The 22868-nt window shown below is 33.2% G+C and overlaps 1 protein-coding gene across 5 annotated transcripts in view; it reads left to right on the top strand.

Annotated features, from left to right (window-relative positions):
• Window positions 1-22868, top strand: part of Cdh8 (cadherin 8) — a 337933-nt gene that overhangs the window by 112807 nt on the left and 202258 nt on the right. For all 5 annotated transcript variants that reach the window (XM_063247432.1, XM_063247433.1, XM_063247434.1 and 2 more), the window contains exon 3: window positions 11213-11507. In XM_063247432.1, the coding sequence (XP_063103502.1) occupies window positions 11213-11507 (295 nt within the window). The remainder of the gene's footprint in view (window positions 1-11212; window positions 11508-22868) is intronic.

The raw sequence follows: 22868 nt of genomic DNA, 5'->3' as shown, positions 1-22868 counted from the left end.
ATTTTAGTTAGTCCTGATGTGGCAGTAGTTTTACTCACTATTCCATGTAAATGGTGAAAAGGACATAATTTTTACTGGTTAGATGCCCAACAAGGGCCATAGAGATGTCCAGACAGCCATGAACCACTTATGAGAACCTTTCTCTGGTCATTCCTGGTTCTTCCAGTGCTCTGCTGCCATATCCTGACAGATATGTTTCCAACAGAGGTAAGAAAGATTTCTTCATTAATCTTACAGTTCTACTTACCAGACAGTTCCACTGTTCCGTGTGAATCAGCATCACTGAGTCCTGGTTGCCACTTCTATCCACTCATCTTGAAGTACACTTGTACTACTTATGTAAATATGGTTAGGTAGAATGCTTACAGACATGATAAACTCCACGGCGTGGATTTATTACAGACAGATGGCAGAAAGAGTCATTGGATGCTGCTCTATGACACGCGAACTGAATGTCTCAGCTCATCTTATTTGCATTTCTAGGAAGTACTACAGAAGGCAACTCACCCTAAAATTTACACCTGAAAAGAAGGACTAATTGCCTTGAGGCACTACAGAACATCTCATTTCTAGAGGATGTAAACAGAATTCTGGCTATGCCGGCCAGTCTCTGCTTATCTCAGGATGCTGCATTCCCAGCACATCTTAATTATTGCTGAGAACTACAAGTGAGACAGAAGTGAAACTCAATTTGTACAAGGCTACTTGTGGAACTGTCTTGTACCTTGATGGCAAAACTAGCCTAATTTAAATTTAAATATAGAAAATTAAACTCAATCAGAGTATGATTCCATTTTTCTATGGTCTTTTCATGTCTTCTCTTTTCCACTCAGTATCCAACTTGCAGTATCACAATGTGTGCACTCTCTCTCTCTCTCTCTCTCTCTCTCTCTCTCACACACACACACACACTGAAAAGTGGGTGAAGCAATTGTGAGTGTACACAGACCCCTATAAATTTAAGTACAAAATGTGTAAACAGAATAGTTGAGAGAAGAAATAGAATAGAGCTTTTCTAATATTCAAAACAATCATTTTGAATATTCCACGTTACTTAACAATATTATGATTGTGTTAGCTGTTCATCAATTTGACAAAGTATAGAGAGAGTCAAACTAGAAGGCCGAACAACATGTTTTGGAGGAGGTTTTGTTTTGTTTTTCCTAAGTTTTAGAAGTTTAGGTCTGTGGTTACTTGGTCACATTGCTTCAGATATTTGGTAGCAGAGGACATCATGCTGCAGTGTGTGGTGTATGAAATTTGTTTACATTATGCGAGGTTGGATGGGGAAAGAGACAGAGAGAGAGAGAGAGAGAGAGAGAGAGAGAGAGAGAGAGAGAGAGAGAGAAAGACAGATAGGGAGAGAGGGAGAGAGAATATTTTTTTTCTTTTCTTTTCTCATATCTTGAAAGTTTTGTCACCTCCCTACAGCACTTTTATGCTTTTAATCCTTTAATCCACGTTCTTTGGGAGACATTTGAAAATCACTGTAGTTATATTAATGGGAGTGAAAAAAATGAATAAACTGGTTTTTTAGGATAAATTACTACATAATTATTTGATATGAGTCTCATTTACAAAAACATATTTAACAGTTCTCCATTTTTCCCTTGTTTTCTGTAAATACATCTCCTCATCTCCCTGCTTTTACCTGCTGGCCTTGTTAGGTTTCCCAAGAGCATTTGTTACCAAGAAAAAATTCTCGGCACACCAATTGTGTCTCTTTCCGTACCACAGCTTTCAAATTTGGGATGCTGCCATCAAATGCTCCTTTCCACTGGGGCATCGGCAGACCTTGGACTCCAGTGTATGAGTTGAATGTTATAGGTGTCCAGAGATCATTTCATCTAGGACTCTGTTTTGTATTGTGTCACTGAAATGATGCCACTTACCTCCATGTAATTTCCACAAAACTGGGGAGCAAACAGGTGAAACACTGACAAAGTACCACAGGGAAGGTGGCTCACACAATGAAATGATAGTGTGCTATGATTCTGGAAACTGAAAGTCAAATGTCATGGTGCCAGCAGGTTTGACTTCTGAAGCTCTGCTCCTTGGTTTGTGGTTAACTTTCTTGACACTGTGCGTTTAGTTGGCCCTTTGTGTGGTGCAGTCCTGGTGTTTCTCAGTGTATCTGAACTTCCTCTTCATAATAAGAGGAAGAATAATAGAGAAATCTGTCAAACTGAATTAGAGTCAGTTAAATATCCTTATTTTGATTTATTCATTTCTTCAAAGGCTCTGTCTTGAAATATAGTCGTCTTCTGAAGTTCCAGGAGTTATAGGATTTCAAATGTGCTCAGACAGAAAACAACTCAATCAGTAAGAATGCACTTTAAATAGTTATTTCATTTTCTTATTAGAACTGAGATAAAATACATTATTTATTCTCATCAGATATGACTATAATTTTTAAAATTTCAGTTTTATGAGTATATAATCATTACACTCATGATAGGGAGTTGGCACATGGACATAACACATCTTTTTTTTTTTTCTTTTTATATATGCTTCCACTCCCCTCCCTCACATCTCTCTCCTTCTCTCAATCTTCTTTCCATCTGTAAAAGATCTGCCTCCCTGTTTCCTATGACCTATCTTTTATTTTGTTCTTTTACTTATACTTTGGATTACTAATATATGAGAAACCATGTGGCATTTACAATAGTACCATTTTCCTGCAAATGACTCTTATTTGTCCTTCACAGCAAAGTAGTGCACACACACTTCAGTGTGTATCAATACCATGTTTTCTTTATCCGTTCACTTGTTTATGGGTGCATGGGTCACTTCCATCACTTAGCTGTTATGAGTTGTGCTGTGATAAACATAAGTATGCATGTATTGATGAGTATTATTCTTAGTAAAAGAATACAAATTTCTGAAAGATCTATTTGGTGTGAAACAGCAAAGGCATGGTCAGTTTTGAGGTTTCCCTTTTGGAGGGGTGGGGATCGAACTCAGGACCTCGAGTTTGCTTGTTTGTTATTTTCTTCTGGGAGATTCTGGGAGCCAAACTGGAGTTGGGAGTGGTAAAACTTGCATAGCATGTACCTGCACACATTTAAACACACACATTTGTGGCACTAGAAGCAATACTATTAACATCTGATTCTGATAATTTGATGGTGTATTAGGCTTATGCTTCCAAATTTAAACTATATTTATAATGGTATTTGTGAGAGTATAGCAATTTTTTGAAAAATTTATGTATTGTCATCGCAATAATCTGAAAAGTTTCTCTTTGTTTTTCTTTCTTTCTTTCTTTCTTTTTTTTCTTTCTTTTTTTTTTTTTAATATTACCAAGTGGTCTTGTTTGTACTAACAGGAGGAAACCCTAATTTAGAAAACATTTAAATATTTGTCTAGGATGCTATTTCCAAGTTGAGATTCACACCAGGTACTTTTGAATCTCATTGATATAAGTGGAAAAATACTTGAGAATTACTTTAATTAGCTATCTGCTCTTTCATCCAAATATGCATTCTTCAGTAAGAACTTTTCCCTACCTATCTTGTTCATTTTAACTCATTTAATTTCCCTACTTATCTTGCTCATTTTTATTCTTTTATCAATCTATGTATCAGGCTGCTTGAATTGCTATATTGTTCACAAACTCACTTTAATATTACTTCATGGGTATTTGGCCAAAAACTCAACTCTACTTCTTTATCTTTGCATCTATGTCTGTCTTCTTATCTCATTTTATCTCATTTTATTGATCAAGATTTTATTCTTTTTCTAGGTTATTTGGTTAATTTTTGGTATATCTACTTTCCACTTCTGTAAGAAAGCAGAAAGAACAATTTTTAGACCTAGAATTCTTATAGTAATCTTAAGAAAATTTTAATAATAAGTAATTTTTATCAGTGTATTAGAATTAATTCCCTTAAGTTCATTTTTGCTAAATTTTATTAATGAAAATAATTTGATCCCACATAATTTGTGTGGATATTTATTTAACAAATTGATTGATTATCATAAGAACTTAAATTTCTAGAAATATTATTATCATCAATGTATTGCATTTTTTTAGGTCAAAACAGTGTGACATGTAAGTCACATTGACCCGTGGCTAAAAGTGATGGATTTACTGTAAGGTTGACACTTCATGTCTTCAAATCTGTAAAGCTGTAGTTCAGAATGAAGTTGGTAGCAAATATGCCAAAGTCATTAATATTGGCTTACACAGTCTCTGGGAGGAGATTCGGCCAGTCTTTCTTCTTGTCAGTATTGTCCCTTTGCATTCCTGTTAGGCACACATACTGTTTTTCAGTTTCTGTGTCTGATCTATTTCAGACTTCTACAGGATAAATCGGTCAATACATTGTACCTTGGCTGTGTTGTTTTATGCACAAGCTTCTAAATGTATATAATAACATGCATTACCCTTTCAGGCCAAACTAGGGAGACCTCTTGATTCTGTTTCCCCTCCATCTTGAGTTCAGATGATCTCCATTTTAACCTGTTGCATTTTCCTGAGAATCTTAAGAATTATGCTGAAATGTGCATGGTCTGGAATCTTCCTGAAAGTGTTACATTTGATTCTTCCACTTACAGACTGTATACATCTGAGAAAGACAATGCAATTATGGTGCATAAGCCTTTCATTTTATAAAGCCATTGGCAAGTTGTAGATAATTAGGATGTGTCCTATGTAGACAGCGTAATTAGACTTAAATGAGCACTTAGGATGCATCAAGTACAATGTTTGAGATAAGGTTCGTGATGGATGATGTACATAGAAGGTCTGCTTTTGAAGAATTTTCCATTTAAAAATGTAGCACAAGTAATTTCTTCCTTTTTCTGACTATATTGTCAGATGCCTATGCCCCCAAACAGCAATCCACTTGGACTTGCTTCCAGTTTTGTTTGTCTGAGTGTCAGTCTTGATGGCAAAATCAAGTCATTTAGTACTCACACTGGAAGCTGAAACAGATGAAATACAACATGTGTCTGAGCTACTGGAATCCCACAGATTTAACTACTGAAAATATTAGGAACAACTCTAGCTGTATATGTATTGTGTGTGTGTGTGTGTGTGTGTGTGTGTGTGTGTGTGTGTGTGATTGTTTTTCTGAAGCACAGCTTGTTTCTAGTGTAGAATACTGTGCATTTGCATTTTTTTCAGGGCTTGTTTCTTCCTTAGCTTTTCAACTCTTAAAAAACTGCCAGGGGGGGAAAAAAGCCTTCATCATCCTGTAATGATCTGATTAGTTCTCTTAATGTTCAGTATATATTCAATGCATGTGAAGATGGGGACAATTATTTGGAAGAAAACTAGAGAAAATAAAATAGACATTGAAGATCTCCAGTGGACTTGCTTTGAAAATCTATGTTTCTTTAAATTGTTTCCTTATAAACTGTTTTGTTCTGTTTTGTTACCCTCCTTAAGACAAAAAAAAAAGATAAAAAACAAGTGTGTAGGACTGATAACCATATTACTAAGTTCTTGTTGGATCATTGAGCAGAATTGTTTGCAGTGTCATTGTTTGAATGTCACTTTGTATGCTTTAATTTGGTAACTCGAGCAACTATTTCAAGATGATGGTATGTAACTTATCAACTGGTGACTTCTTACTGTTTATTTTTCTGAAATTCTGTGTCATTTCTACTCTTTTATATCTGTTTTTCTTTTTCATTCAATAAAAACTGCTAGGATAATTTGGTTTATATGACATTTATGATGAGAATGATTATTATTATTTCAATAACTATTATATTCTAAATGTATGGTGATCCTAAAAGTGATTGCATATCACAACATGATCATAGCCAAAACTTGGAGTGTTTTATGTCTATTACATAGACTTTGTTTCATTATAAAATTTGTTTCTGCAATTCATTTAGAATGGAGGGCCTAAGTGAAAGTTAATTTGGCTTATTTATATTAATTCTACTACTAAAACCTTTCAGCACATAGAGGCATTTAACAGATTACAAGATCCAACATGACATGCTTCGTCCCCCAACCCCATCTACCATCATCAATCATTGTGTTTTTTAACTAAAATATCAAGAACCCTTGGTCCTCCAGTTCACTTTAAATATTATGTTAGGACCTCTCTCTCTCTCTCTCTCTCTCTCTCTCTCTCGAAGGGTGCATTTCGTGTTTGGTTAACGTACTTTGGAAGATATTGTGTTGTGCACAAAAGGACTGAGTTAGAAGTTAAGAAGAACAGATGTTAACATTAGCTCTTGGTTTTTCTGGGGAGTCATTCAGAAAACATAAAAGAACTCTACTGTTTTTCTTGTCTTTTTCCTTCGCTGTTCCTTCCTCACGCCAACAGCATATCAGAGTGTCTGCCATAAATTAAGTTCTTGTCCTTTCACTTCAAACCGTAGCTCAAAAACATTGTGTCAAAGCAACTAGTCCTAACTTTGGTACTGAAGGACTGAGATTTGAAGATTATAATTCATTGTTAGATTAGTAACCCATACTGACATTTCTCCCGAATAGACAGGTACTGGCCACTTATAAAAACTGTATTAAAGTGAATTTGATTCAAGTGCTAACCGCACTGCCTTCTCCAAGAGTGATTAGATTCGTGAAAATCTGGGACCAGCAAATAGCAAATTTATGTGGAAGAGATCCTTCTTGATCCTTTGGGTTCTAAAAGAGGTTTATTTTCTTCTTGAAATGCTTTTCTAGAAGAAGAAATAAAATTGGAGTAAATTCTCCTGTATAGTCCTTTGGATAGAGCAGAACCACAAAATAAGTTCTGGTGCGAGTTAACCAGTTTTCAATCAATGGGTGATCTGTCCTGTCGTTTGCTCAGATGTAGCCCTCACCTCATTGTACCAGAAGAAGTCACAGTGGCACAGTCTGAACCTCTCCAATAACTGATTCATAATTTTGTACTAAAATGGAAACAGGGAAAAATGTATCTCCTCTAAGTTCTTTTATACTAGATTACTATGGGGTCCTAGAAGATTCTGTGTGAGAGCAGAGAAATCATTATTTCCTATCAATAAATATGTATAACCACAAGAGAGATATAGGTTCTTACTCTAACTCTGACCATGATAATGGCTGTATATAATTGCTACCACTACATTGTTATTAATATTCACAAATTTTTTATCCTTTATCCATATACATAGGTATCTATCCAGCTCAGAACCTTCTTTCCAAGAATCCCATCACAATATATTAGCTCCTATACTGAGTGCCAAATTCGAATACTTACTTGGGGGAATTCAAGCATTTCACATTCCCTGGATCTAGTTTTCTAAATTCTATTGCTTTTTTAAAATTTAAATCACTGTTTTGAAAATAAAATAAATGTTCTTTTCTCCCTTTCTTTACAATCATTTTACTCTAAAAAATTTATTGACAACAATATGACAAATATGTTACTAGACAGAGGGAATACAAAGTAGGATGAAATGCAAATGCACCTTCCCACAACTTTTATGGCATAAATTTATCTTTTAATTGAGAAGCGTTAAGCAAATATATGGAAGGTGAGGAGGACGGGCTGATGCTGATACTTAGAATTCCCCTCAATTTTGTAGCAGTCCTACTGTGAGTCCTGAAACTGAAGACTTAACGTGAATGCCTACAATCACGACTGCTTCTTTGACCCTGGGTTTCTCCAGCTAGGCTGCAGAAGCTTTGGGATTCCTCTGGTTACACCTGTCACAGGTCCTGGATAATGGGTTGGATTTAATAGTCACTGAGGCATCTGTATGAGTTGATGTCTTAGGTTTTTCTCTGATCTGCCCCTCTCTGTGCCTTTATGATGCTTTCTAGTTAGTATGTAGCAATCTCTGTGATATGATACCAACAAAACTATGATCAGGTCTTGGACACACTCCTTTTTGAAATCTTTCTACTTACGGTCTCTTGTAAAATCTAAACTCTTTACTTTGCTTTCCAAATTGCATAGTGTAGCCGCATTTTGCTTCTTAGTCTTCCAGTTACTATCTGCCTTTCTCTCTATATTCTATGCAGACTGCATTACCATTAAAAAATTAATATTAAAGGAATACTTAACCCTACTATAAAGTGTGTCTGGCATACATTTTCTGTTCTTCTGAGAAATGAACTTTTAACCATTACTTCTTTGAGATAATCTATTCTGTTCCTTTAAACCTTATTTCATATGTATAATTTCTTTGTTCTTATGTATTCTTGTTTCTTGCATATCATAGATCTTCACGCATGCATATGAATCCCTAAATTAATCTTAAAATAGGTGGTGTTAATATTGCTGCATGATGATTATGTATTTTCTGGGAAAGTCTCATTAATCTGAGTCATTTTATTGATAAAATGGAGAAATAGTCACAGTTTGTTAAAAGATACACTTTTTTGGAAAGACTTTTAAATATAGCAAGTTTCAGAATTCAGTAATCTGCAATTATCATTCCATATGTTTTAAACAGTCAGTTTTAGAAGCTGCTTTTAGAACTCTAAGAATGGCAAAAATGGACAATCACAAAGGTAAAAATGCTTTTTATTAATATTTTTTTCCTCCTGGTGCAAAACACACTGTGTTTGTGGTTTCAACATGTTCTTTAAATTTTTCTTTTCAAGTTTCACTTTATTACCAAATTCAGAGATAGGTGTGTGATTCTAGTGTCATGGTGTTTGTTTATTCAGGGTGCTGGGAAAATTAAAAACCAGAAAATTAAACAAGGTGGATTTGTCTAACCACCAGGATCATTTACTTTATGCCCTGAATGGAGAAACATATGTAAGATATACTTAGAATACACACTTGCATTGTACACGTACAGAATATTTGCCAGGTAATAGTCAATACATATGATGATGATGATGATGATGATGATGATGATGATGATGATGGTATGTCTGTCTCTCTAAATTTCTGTTTTTTTGCATTCATAGCTTTATCTTTGTAATGTCAAATTAGTTACCTACACACACCATAATATGTGCATGATACAAATAATGAGATGAGTGAATAAACATATAATTTCAATATCCTTATTAGGACTATTGTTGGCCTCAGGATCTAGAATATAACCAGATGAACTAAAAAAAAAAATTCTGGAAAAAGAAGAACCAAATAATATTTCCTTAATTCCTTTTTTCTATTTTATTTCTGAGTGTTATATGTATGAAAAGCTAATTTTGAATGAATCTTGGGGACTTGTGTACAATTCAATTGCTACTTGGCTTACCCTAACATTTCAAGAGATTTATGGAGGATTTAATGTTATGAAACCAAAATGGTTTCAGATATAAGTCATTTAATATTGTCACTTATGTGTTGTAATTATTTTCGAACAGATGGATGGTCTCAGGTTCCAAAATCTATTGCACAGTTTAGTAACTGAAACTTAAATAAATGTATTATTTTTTGTGATTTGTTCTTCTAAAATTCTTTGTCCTTTTCTGCCTTTCCTTTGGTTATTGTGACATACAAGGAATCATCAAAACCTAAGACCATAGTTCAATTTACATACCAGTGATTATCAGCAGTCAGAAAGAAAATATGATACAAATAAGTTCTAATACAAATACAATAAGTCTAATATGAATACTTTATTTGTTAATTTGCAAAAATTTGTGGCAAGAGTGACACACACTGATATCTCCTGTGCTTCTGGAGTGACTTGCATATGAATAGAAGCCTTCACGAATGATATATTATTCAAATTTTCTTTTTTTTAATAAAAATGCTAATGGAAAATTTTAAATGCACATAAATTAAAATGATCATAAATTAGGATTAATATCACATTAATGAATTATAATCCCACATTCATTAAGATAAAGTGCCATTTCAATATTTGTTCTTGTTCATAAATTTAATACAATAAATGAAAGGAATACACTTTGAGATTCAATAAATATTCGATGTAATCTTTTGTTTTATTGTTTGAAATATGGAAAAGTAAAGTAGTATATCTAGATGCATTTGGATTCTGTGTTCCTATTTTATGTCTTTTTTATAATCCTTTCTTTCATTTATTGAAGCGCTAAATACAATTCAAATTGGCACAGAAAGTGATAGAGCCTGTTTTGAATAAAAGGGATCCCAAGAGAACACAATGTCTTTTGATTTTCCAAGAGTTTCTTTCAATGAGACAGTGTTATTTAAAGGACATATATTTGACATTTCATGGAACAATAATGGGAACTACAACGGCATTGAAGTAACTTAATTTAACTCAAACTATACATATTTAAACATTTTGCAAATGTAATTCTATAATTTTTCTTTAATAATGCAAACAAAAACAATATCCATTCCCATTTCCTTTCATTTTTCTTTTTTTGAAGCAAAATCAACATAGTGAAAGGAAAAAGCAAATATTTCAAAATATTCCTATATCCTCCTGATAACACAATGTAAAGATTTGAAACCAGGAATCCTCTCCTATAGCCTACAAAACATGCCAGTCCAAATATTTTTATGGTATATAAACTAAAGCAATGCATTCAATAAATATGTGTTGGGACTTTAAATGGATTTAGATTCCTTTTGGAAAGTTGTCTTTTTTGTAGAAAATTGTCATTTCTGGGCAAATATGCTGTCATATTCTGGCCTCAGGCTTCTTCTTTATAAAATAGGATTTTCTTGGACCATAGGAAGAGTAAGAATTTAAAAAAAAGTAAAGTCCTACAGAAACCATAAGATCTTAATATGTCAGATTATTAGAAAATTTTTGTATAATTATAGCAGGAAATCTGAAGCTAATTTTAGTCTATAAAATATGAATCTTGAAGTGATTATTGTGTGCCTTGTCATATCTCAAGTTATTCATATTTAAATGAAATATTAAATAAGAGTTTTGTAAAATTTAAGAGAATGATTATTATATGAAGGATTATATAATTCTTGGCACAGAGGTAGTAATTCATAAAAGGTAGCTAATAATAACATTCAAAAGAATGTAAAATAAGTAAATAATTTAATATAAATTTATTTAGTAAATTGAAAAAGAGTATACATATATATTGTATTTTCTCTTTGACCATTTTATCCTTTAGAAAGCATGTAATTTTATATTAAAGTCAGAGCACTTAAGAACTACTCTAATTTATTTAATGAATTTCATTATATTTGTTTCTGATAGCTATCCCTAGTGTTATGCAGAGTATTTGCATAGATACTCTTAGTAGAAATTGATGCGGTGATGCTGAAAGAACTAATCTCACAAACAAACATAAAGTAGGTAGAAAAAGAACTTTGCAGAATACTCCATCACTAACTGATGTTACTTTTCATTTTAGCTACACACAGACCTGGATCCTGGAAGCAAAAAAATCAAGTATATCCTATCAGGTGATGGAGCTGGGACAATCTTTCAAATAAACGATATAACTGGAGACATCCATGCTATTAAGAGACTTGACCGAGAGGAAAAGGCTGAATATACACTAACGGCCCAGGCAGTAGACTGGGAGACGAACAAACCTCTGGAGCCTCCTTCTGAGTTTATTATTAAAGTTCAAGACATCAATGACAATGCACCTGAGTTTCTCAATGGACCTTATCATGCTACTGTGCCAGAGATGTCCATTCTGGGTATGTACACTTCCAATTTCACTAAATCACTAAGAGTCCTATTTAAAATTGCTTCTGGCATCAGGGATGGTGTGTTGTTGAATGAGAGACATTTAATACTGACTTATCTCTAATTTGCATTTCCAAATTCCCCCTTTTGGCCTAAATTCCACAGCTCAATAGCTTTATTCCCTTAGTAATAGGAGCTGCCTGACAAAGGAGCAGTTTTATTAAAATATCTCTTCTTACAGGACAATACTTCAATAGGCTGAATTTGTATTCCTCTCGTAGAGTTGTAGTTTGAGTATTGTTACTGAGGCGGATTTATCAAGATTTGTTTCAACATGCCAAGCTAATCCTATTGATATTTGCTTCATGTTTAATTATTTGTTTGTGCATATTCACATGCAGATGTAGTGCATAGAGAAACAGGAAACCATCTAGGACTGTAGTCAGCCAGATATGGACTTGAGCTCCTCTGCATCTGCTATGGGGTAGGCAGCCACCACTACCAATGGGACTTAGGATTGTGGCCAGCTTTTCTCAACTGAACACTTTGTAGGAGCTGTTGAAGTCACTACTGAGCACTTCTACTTTTTTTGAGGCATCAAAACATCTACTATACTTTGCATGCACAATCCATGTCCCAAAACTTAGTTTTTGTGGTTTTCTTTCTGAAGTTGTATCTACTCTCCTATTCCAAACCCAGCCATAATACAAAAACTTCAAAATTGAAATAGTGAAAGGAACATTGTTCAAGCTTTCGTCTGACCAAAGCAATAGGAAGGGTGCAATATTTAAAGTACAGAAACACAGAAGTGAGTTTTATGTTTGTAATATACACCAAGTTTGAGTACATTTAACAGTGCACGGGGGCAGCAATTCACCTAAATTAGAATGTGAAGATAGTAAGACAAGAGGCAAGCATGCTTATACAAGCAGGTGAAAATAAACTGACGGCCAGAAACAGGTAAATACAGACATACATATTCTTCATTTAAATATCCCAAATTTTATGTTAAATTATTGAGTTAAAAAAATCAAGAACTCTCTTCATAAATTCTATGCAATAAAATAAAACTGTTCAGTAAAATCACACACGCACATATGAAAAATAGCAAGAAATATGTGGATGAAAGATCCTCACAAATCTTTACTGTAGGTTCAAATGAATGCAAAGGACTGATTGCAGATCTCAAGGCTAATCTGGGGCCCATTATCAGCTAAAATGCAGATCATCTTTTACCTACTCAAATGTGGATGTGGTATTTGTAATTTATTTTAGCCAGTCAGTGTGGTACTCCCTTGATCTGCTACATCTACATTTGAACAACTCTCTCTTCTTTTGTCATGGACAACTTAAAATTATTTTGTAGCTTGTAGTTCTTTTTCCTCCCTCTAACCTTTTGTGGGTCTTCCTCTTCTCTCTTGTCTTTCTCCTCTTCTACTTTGCTTTCCTCTATTCCTGTTTCCTTTCTTTTCTCCTTTTTCATTGCCTACCTTGGTCAATCTGTGTCTTCAGCCATCTGGTCTATGTGGATGACTTTCAATACATATCCCCTTCTTCATCTGCTACTTGAAGTACTAACCACATTCCTAGGAGCTCCCTGAAAAATTTCCTCTGATGGCCCATGGAAAGATCAGGCTCCATATTAAAATATCCAACTTTTCCTTATGGAATTTGTAAAACTTCTAACTGCTCTGATTTCATCAATGATCCTGTTACTCTCTACAATCCTTTATATGAAACACAAGACACACCAAATTTATTTCTCTTTGAGTTTTCTAGAGTACATTGGCACTCCTGCCTATAATATAATCTTAACATGTTATCTAACTTTGCTCCTTTAGTTCATATCTTCCAATAGATTACCTTAGTAAGTTATATTTTTCTAACCTTAATTCTTAGGTAATCTGTATATTTATGCTGGCAATAAACCTCCTTTATATTCTACCAGAGTCTGCATTCCATCAAGTAAAAATTCCCAGGTTTCTTAGTCAGTGAAAGTTTTGATGGTTTGACTCCATCTGACCTCATTGTTCTTAGCTACAACACTCCTTTGGTAGATACACTCATGGATACGGTGAATCAGAAATGATTTCAGGTCTTCACAGTCTATGATTATTTTTTTTCCTATCACAACAAAATTGTTCCTATATCTGACTAAAATTAAAGTTTTCTAGGGAATTTTTATGACTTCTTAGCAGGAAGTCATCTTCTAACAATCAACATCATACTCCTAAAATAAATGAAAAAGACAAATACATACAAACAACTTACACAATAACATACAAAGCTCCATCTATGCACGTCCTCTAAATTCTGAAATACAAAAAAAAAAAAAAAAAAAAAAAAAACAAAACAAGAACTGAGAAATACTGTTTAATTTTCATTTTTTGGTACTTTTTTCTTATTTTTGATCAACTCATTTACATCAGAAAAACTGTTTATTTCATCCTATTCTGTAGATTTCAGTTAGATGCTTTTAAGAGTGACTGGCATCTCCAAAATGCACAGCATACTTTAGCTTACTAAGAAATGATGAACAGGAAAGTGGTATTTTTCCTCATTGTTATGTTTTCTCAATCTTAATACCAACCATCTATCTGTTGGCAATAAGTATGTCAGAAACTCCCCTTTCTGTTTGAAAGTCATAGATTTGTTGAGAAAGAAAACCTTAGAAACTTCCTCAATTGTAAATATATTTTCAGGGGAGAAAAGCTTTTTAAAGATATTATTAACTACAGAATGCAATGTGTGCCTGTAAATTCATCCTTTTTCTAGATTTATTTTTTTCCAACTAAGAAAGTTGAGACTTAAAGAAATAACACCCACTAACACTTACATACACACTTACATATATGCATACACATCCACACATCCATGCATACAACATAGATATACTTTAAATGATTAGCCTGTGACGTGTCTCCCAGAAATCAAAGATAAAGTGTTGCAATTGCAGGTCTGTGTTTGAATCCCTTTTGCATCCTTTATTATCTGGTTGACTTTGAAGTGCAGGGAGGTTATATTACTGCTTATTTTCCTTAACTATAATGCAAGGATAATAATTCTTTTCTTGCTTTCTTTGTATGAGAATTGCATGATAAAACACGAGGTAAAACAGTGTCACAAAGTAAATAACTGTGCCATAATTGCTGATTGCTGTGGCTCTTGAAATTATTTTATTAATTTGTTTCCCCTCTTACCTCTGTACTTCCCCTTATGTATTGATTTTAAGCACCGGGTGTCTGGTTTCTGTTTGACTCCAGCCTCTTTGGTTAAAGGAAGTAGACACAGCTGTGCTATGTTATTGTCGAGTATGAATTATTCTCTTCATTTCTCATGAAGGTGAATATCAGGATGAAGGTCAGCCACTATCTCTTTTCTCTCCCCATTACCACTGTTCTCTCTCAGCCTGTCTCTTCCCACCCCACTTTCTTTCTTTCATTTTTCTTCGTTTGCTACTGCAAAAATGCCAGCACTTGCACCTGTATGCCCTGAGGAATGCCAGCAAAGGCTGAGGGATTTCATTGTGCAGAAATTGAAAAATAAAATTCTAATTGAGAAATTTACCAATATTAAACTGAAATGAATGCGATGTTCGAGAACTGTCTGCTGGTTGACAAGCTGTCAAGACAAAACACACATATATATTTGCCCAAATGGCAGCCAAATTAATTTAGAAATATCTTACTTGGAAACTGGAGACATGATTCTTTTATATTCTACTGTGAATTTCAGAACTTGATGAGAGAATTCACTTTTATAGCAATACTGAATAAAGAAAGACATTTGAGCTTGTCTGATTTTAACTGTGGATAGGAAAATAGCAGTGTCGAAGGTGGCATTTTAAAGAAAATTTGCCTTCATTTATTGTTTCTAAAGGTCTAAATCTGTAGTTGTAATGTTACTGGATATTGAGGAAAGGGATATTGTAAACTGGATTACTTATATAAGCCTAGTTTGGGGGAAAATGAAGTTGCTTTTTGACTTGGAAATTGGAACTCAGAGTATTTAGCTCCAAATCTAATTTTCACTTGCGTAAATGACTCCATTTCAGGCTCACTTTATGTGTATATGATAATCCCTCTCTAGAGGTATATTTAGAAATATTCAATGATCACTCTTCTAAGTGCTAATTACTTGGTCTAGAATTTCACTGATGCCCCAAAACATATTAGTATCTTTATAAACCATCCTTTGTTATTTACTTAGACTGGTATAATTCAATAAATTTTCTGTATTATATGAGTACCTTGATCAATGAAAAATTGCTCAACAAGACTTAACTTTGTAATTCAAAAAGTCATATGCTGGAATTAACTTTATTTTATTCAAGACGGCATATTATTGAAGATAGGAATAAAGAGATAAGACAGTAAGCAGTGCTTAAACTGCTAGGCATGATTGCATTGCCTTGCACTCATTTACGTGAAACTCGACACTGGAACAATTTCCTCAATTTTCTGCAAAATCAGGTCTTCGGTAGTGGTGATAGATATGTATAGAAAAGTAACTACATGATAGAAGCTGTGTTACACGGTTCTAAATCCACAAGAGTACTACAACCTTTGAAGCAATATTAGTTTCCCTGATATTTTTTTAATCAGAAAAAAGGATAATTAATAGCTAATATAAGGTAGATATTAAGTAAAGGAGTTAGGATTTAAGTCCGGACATGTGGCTCTAGCTCCTCATGATTTTAAGCAGTGTATTGTACAGATCTATTATAATATCCCTAGAGAATTTAGTTTATATGGGCCTGATGATTCTACTGCATTTTCTAACAGTTAATGGGTTTCAAAGGTGGGCAAACTCTGAGATAAGCCTACTTTGAAAATTAAATTAAAGGGAAAGACGGTTAAGGTATGAAATTTGCAAGATAAGAATATAAGTACTTTAAAAGAACATAAGTACTTTAAAAATGTGAGAACATTAGATCACATAGAATTCCAATAACAGTAAAATTAATTAAGATCCACGTGGTGAATGACTGGAGCTAAGATCCTGCTAATATATTAAACACAAAGATGACAAAAAGCAACTTGAATTAACTCTGCAATTTTGGTGGTGAATACAAAAGAAAAGTGTAACCTCCACCAAAAAAAAATATTAATTGAAATATCAAGAGGTCAGAAAATAACTTGGTAAATATTTTTTAAAGGCAAACATCACTGCTTTCTGAAGTCTTTTTTTCCCCAAAAGATAGTAAAAGTTTGTCCACAATATTCAAGCCTATTTACTCTGCTTGAGTAATGATACAGCTAAAGGAAAAATTTTAAAATTACTATATGATTCATATTTTTTCTTATGAAAATTGCAGTTATGTGTTACTTGTATTCTTTTGCTTTTCCTTAGCACTAACATTGTGATTTGTCTTTCTAAATGCATCTTGTAATGGTATACATCCTCAAATTCTGTTTCAGAAGAAGACCCATATATAATATGAATTATTTTTTTGTTTCTTTTTTAAAATTTTGTTTTTTATTTTGCACATTTAGAATAAATTTGCTTTTCAGGAAAAGTAGCAAATATAATCAAAATGTGTTTCTTAAACTCTTAGTGAGTAAGCTGTTGACATTTTGCTCCACTACCTTAGTAAGTTCTCCCAGTGCAAATGGTATTCTGCACAACCACAATACAACTATCAAAATAAGCAATGTGACAGTGATACACCATTGTCTTTAAATACACAGATCTTACTCAAATGTCTCTAATTGTCCTAATAATGTCCTTGTAGGTTTAGAAAAAGAAGCAGAAAAAAAAATTAAATAAAAAGGATCTTATCCCGAACCACATGACTCCTATTCTATATGAAATGGTGCTTCGATTTGCTTCAGTTTTTCATTTCCTGTTATGATATTTACAATTGACAATTTAGAACAACTATTCTTTAAAATTCCTTAGTTAGAATCAGTCTGTCTGGTTTCATTGTAATTATATTCAGAATATATATATATATATATATATATATATATATACATATGACACTATAGGAAATAATGCATTAGGTATTTGTATCAAGTGATACAAGATTCTAATTTATTTCATTATTGGTAATTATAACTTTGATCATTTGGATAAGGAGGTGCTTGTCATGTGCCTGCCATGTAAAATTATTCTTATTCTCTTTATGATTAATCTTCTGTGGAGAAATAGATTCAAACCTCATAAATATCTTATTCTACATCAAACTATGAATCCATAATTTAATATCCATTGAACCCATAATTTAACATCCATTGAAATTAATTATTTTTATAAGAGCTGGAAATGAAGATTTTTCTTGATTTTTTCATTCTACATACATTGATTGTCTGTGTCTTAGTTACTTTTCTCATCTTGACAACTTTGAAATAAACTTGCAAATATCCCAAGCTAAAGAAAAATGCTGTATTTTGGTTCATACTTTGTAGAATTTTCAATCCATACCTTTCTGGTTCTAGCGACAGTGGCATAGTGGAGGTATCACAGAGGAGAAACAGTTCATGGCAGGCAGAAGACAGCAAAGTAGTGAAATAAACAGCAGCCTGCCTCTCCCTCTTATCCATTCCAGGATACCCACTCTTTGAGTGGTGTCCCCCATACCCAGAGCGGGCCTGTTTGTTATCCACACCCATAACAATACCAAACCAATCAGTGGACTGTTTAGTAATTATATACCCTTAATTCCATTATCACACACTTTAAATCTAGCTACCTCTGAAAAATTCCACCTATGACTGCATGAATCATTGAAGGGATGTCTAAGCATAAGTCATAACAGCATTCTCATCAAGGGAAAATTGCTTTCCTCACTTCGTACTTAATTTTGTATTTATTCATATTAATGTGGAGTTTTAGATTTTTGTTTCATTTAATGAGCCCTAATAGATTATTTGGAGTATTTATTTTGATGTTCATATTTTCTCCAAATTGGTAATGATATGGATTTAAAGAGTATTCTATCATCTATCGACATGTCTCCAACATTATTGGAGTACATTTTTAATTTCTGACTAACAAAGTATTTGAATCTCATATGTGTTCACTGTTCTCCTGTCCTAAAATTAGCCACTTATACAAAGAAGTCTAGTTCCATTTAAGGAGAATGATATTTATACATGAAAGTCTAAATATTGATTTTGTTCATTACTATTAGCATGTCAATGTTCTTTAACTTAGTGGACAGGGTAGATCTAAAGAATTCTGTTCATAAAGATTTGTTGTCTATTTTTAACTTTCGAGTATGACCTTATTTAGAAAAGGTGTCTGCACAGATTTAATTGTTAAACCCAGGTCATACTGGACTAGACTGGGCCCTCAATTTAGTGACTGAATTCTTATAAAAAAGACCATATAAAAACACAGACAAACATGCACACATAAAGTTTTGTGGAGTTGGAAGCAAAGACTTGAACTGTGTCACCACAAGCTTCTACATGCCAGAATGCATGAGGAGCTCTAAAGAGTAAGGGAGAATACTTCAGGGAGGAATTTGAGACTACCAACACTGTGATTTTGGACCAAAACTGCAGGAAAATGAATTCCTGTTGTTTTAAGCAACTTGATTTGCAGTAATTTGTCATGTCCTCTCGTGACAAACTTAAAAGCACTCCGTCTTTGTATAGGAAACCATGAGCTCACCTCAGTATACTCAATGACGAAGTTACACCTCAGGATTCATTCTATTTTTTTTTTTTTCTTTTTCCCCAATGGTGAGAAATGTGATTGGTTGTTACCTTTAGTATAAGGATTAATCAGATCACTCATTGGCCTTGTCATGATTTTTCTCCACTTGCTTTCTTTTTTATTTTTATTTTCAAGAGGGTAAAACTAAACAGAACAAAGTAGATCAGAAGAAAATAATAACGCAGATTTCAAAGCAAGATAACAGAATATCTACTATGACTACCATCATGTCTTTTTTTTTCTTCCAAACAGTTGTCCATATCTTCACACACAATGAATTCATACAAAACCAAATAGATTAAACTGATGAGAACAGAGTTATGAAGGCATTATAAGCCTTCAATACCAAACAGTAGGAAAATCAACAATGGCTGCTGTAATGTCACACCTTCTTGTACACTGAAATTAAACAATACAAAACAGACTAAAACCGCTCTGAACAAAGAATAATAGCGTTACTGGATTTCACAGCATGATAATACAGAATCAGCAATGGGTACCATAGTGCCTCTTTTTCTTCAAAGTAGCCGTTCATCTCATCATGCATTATAGAATCAACTCTCCTAAACTGTTTAGGGGAAGTTCTGCGCATGTATGAGCCTCTGTATGTATACCTATGTTTTATGTATTAGAGGGAAAAACAAAACAAATTACTAGAAAAACACAAAACATAAAAGAAAATAAGTAACAACAGCAAGGAGCCCAAAACAATGACTATCTAGGCCATTAAAACAAGGTGGTAGGAGCATAACTAGGGTTGGTACTTTCTCAGCTAACCATCTGATTTCCCTACTCTCCTTTCACCTCCTTGTATTGACAGACAGAAGCTGGACTGCAAGCTCACCCAGTTACGCCTAAAGACATTTGGATTGAATTGTTCAGACAAAGGCATTCACACAGGAAAGAAGACAAAAACTATATAATGCTTCCTACATTTGTTCAACTATTATTATATAATAGATTTATGGCAACATTTGGTAGTCTATATACAAAATTAAATTAATGAAAATGGTCCAATGTACTAAACATCAAACTGTGCTCAAACTTTTTCTATTCGAATCCTTAAATATTAATATATCATAGTATAATAAATTCATAGGTATGCCCTTATGAGGAGATGCAGACATTTACATGATTACAGAAATCTTTTTCGAAAGGAAGTAGTCTGCAATATTAGAGGATTTTACTCTACAAAAGCCTTAGAAACACACATCTAAAGAGAATACTTTCTTGTTTCTATGCAAGACCACATGTTAATTTAGCTGCAGCTAAATAGTGAAATTTGCAGCTTCTAAAAAGTGAATCTCAAGTTATGATGCCTATAGCTTACACAGATCAGCTTGTTATTATTGGCATAGCTCAGTTCATATCTTAGACACACATAAAGAATATATCCAAAGTAATAAAGAGATTAATTTTTCATATTCTCAGTATTAAAGAAACAATTTATATCACATAATCTTAAAAGATGAAAGGATGTTACATACTGACAAATGTCTTAAACCTAACACACTTCCTTAAATCTTAACACATTTCCTTTTCATAATTCAGAGATTGTGCTTTCTTTCTTGATCTAATCTAGATTTGAAAGGAGTTCAGCAGCATTTCTCTATTTTTAAAGATGTAAAGGAGAGATGTAAAGTAAGAAGGAGGAAAAATATCTTGATGGGTTTGAATATATTTTTGTCTGGCTTTATTAAGAGTGAGGAATAAAATGGAAATTCTTTAGGAAACCATGGCTGGGAAATCAGGAAGGTTGAAATAAACACTCTCAAAAGAAATCCAGCTGCTATATCTGATATGAGTGTCAATAAAAGCTGTGGATTTCAAATTCTGAGGTGGGTTGAAGATTTTGTTATTTCTGTTCTGCATAAAGAAGCTAAGCATTCATTATGCACATAAAAACCGTTATCAAAATGGCTGACTATATATATATAGTGAATAGCACACACACACACACATAGTGGAAAAAACAAACATTTTTTTTTAAATGCAGATTTTTGTGTTTCTGAAGTCTGTGTTTAAAAATTAACACAATATCCAAATAGGATAATTGAGAGAAGCCTAAAATGAATTAAGTAATTATCAACTTACTTACACATGGTAGTCAAGAGTAAGTTTGGTGAGTGATAATGGGAATACTTACAAAGTTTATTTGCATAATTTTATTGATGATGATGCTCCCACCACTTTTTTTTTTTGCTTTAATGCTTTTTATTCTTTAATACTTGATTTACATGATTACATTACATGAGTCAATTATGGGGAACAGAAAAGTACAATTCCTCCGTTGTATGTCCCTAATAAATCATTCACTATTTTTAGGATATTCACATTGATCTACTCATGTCCATGATTGCTTCCATTTTAGGTTCTTTGATGGAAATTATAAAGCAAATATGGAAATAAACTAACACGGAGGGAATACCTTAAGGAAGTTAATTATGTATTTTAGGGAGACTTCTCTTTTAGCCATTTCAAGACCAAGTGTTTAGAAATGTTCATTGGAGGGGTGTCTGAGATGCATGAGGCTCATGCCTATTAAGTTGTCAATACCACATCAAGGAAGTGTTTCCAGTAGTCCCTTTCAAAAGAAATTTTTGGGAATGGTGATTTAATCCTGCAGTATAAGCACCTGCCTGGAGAGTGCAAGGTTGTGAGTTCAATCCCCAGTACCAATAAATAAACAAATCTGTGTATTTCTTTTTAGAAGATGAATTTTCAAAATTAAGCTAGCAAAATTTCATTAGAATAGTATAATTGACAATAAAATACCTTATTTGATTTTGCAAGTGGGAATATTGGCAACACTTTCATTTTGTTCTCAACAATATTATGAAAAATGTATTTCAAAAATTCCATATAGAATTTGAAATTTGAACTCACTGGGATCAAATTTAATCTCTGGGTCTATTCCTACCATGTACACTGACCCATTTTCTTTAGAATACCTAAAGAAATACAACAAAATACAACAAAATTGTATTTTGTTGTCAACAATTTATTTTAGAAACTGGTAGCATCTATTCATGAGTACAATTTAAATGGATGTTTTAGAGAATTAAGATTAAATTAAAGAATTGACTTAGCCTTTGCAGTCTCTAAGTGAAGGGACAACACTGATGATACAGCACAACCTATGTTTTTAAACAAGGTCAATCCATCTGTGTACTAATTAAACCCTAGTTTCCAAGGTAATTCACACTAGTAGTTAATGCTCAAATTTTATTTATTTTCCTTTTAAAGTTTTCCTCCTTTTTTTCTCTATGCTTCCTTTTCAGAATTATCTTCAATTAAATTTGATTATCTTCAGGTTGACTTTCTGTTTCCTAGACATGTATCTACCACCTCATTGGCTTTGTTATTTACTACATCTAGATTCATTGGTTTGTCTCTCTAACAAATAAACCTCATTTCTCTGTTTTCTGAAAAATTTCTATGGTAAGTATTTCATCCAGGTCTACTCTGAGCGCTTCTGAGGAAAATAAGATATCTATCACTTTGTTTTCAAGAAATATTCTAGAATTCCAAATACTGAAAATTGTTTTCAAATCAGTAAATCTACACTTATCTCAAGGCAAACTAAAACCCTGACAGAAAACTTTATATTATACAAGTTGAGAACACAGTGGAATTCTGCCTTGACATTTCTGTGATCCTGAACTTTAGTTTTTATTATTCTTATTTTTATTTATTGTTCATTGTTC

Source organism: Cavia porcellus, unplaced genomic scaffold (genome assembly GCF_034190915.1).
Source record: "Cavia porcellus strain 051 isolate PalLab524CR breed Dunkin Hartley unplaced genomic scaffold, mCavPor4.1 scaffold_4, whole genome shotgun sequence".
Classification (NCBI taxonomy): Eukaryota; Metazoa; Chordata; class Mammalia; order Rodentia; family Caviidae; genus Cavia; species Cavia porcellus.
This window is presented reverse-complemented; position numbering and strand designations above follow the sequence as displayed.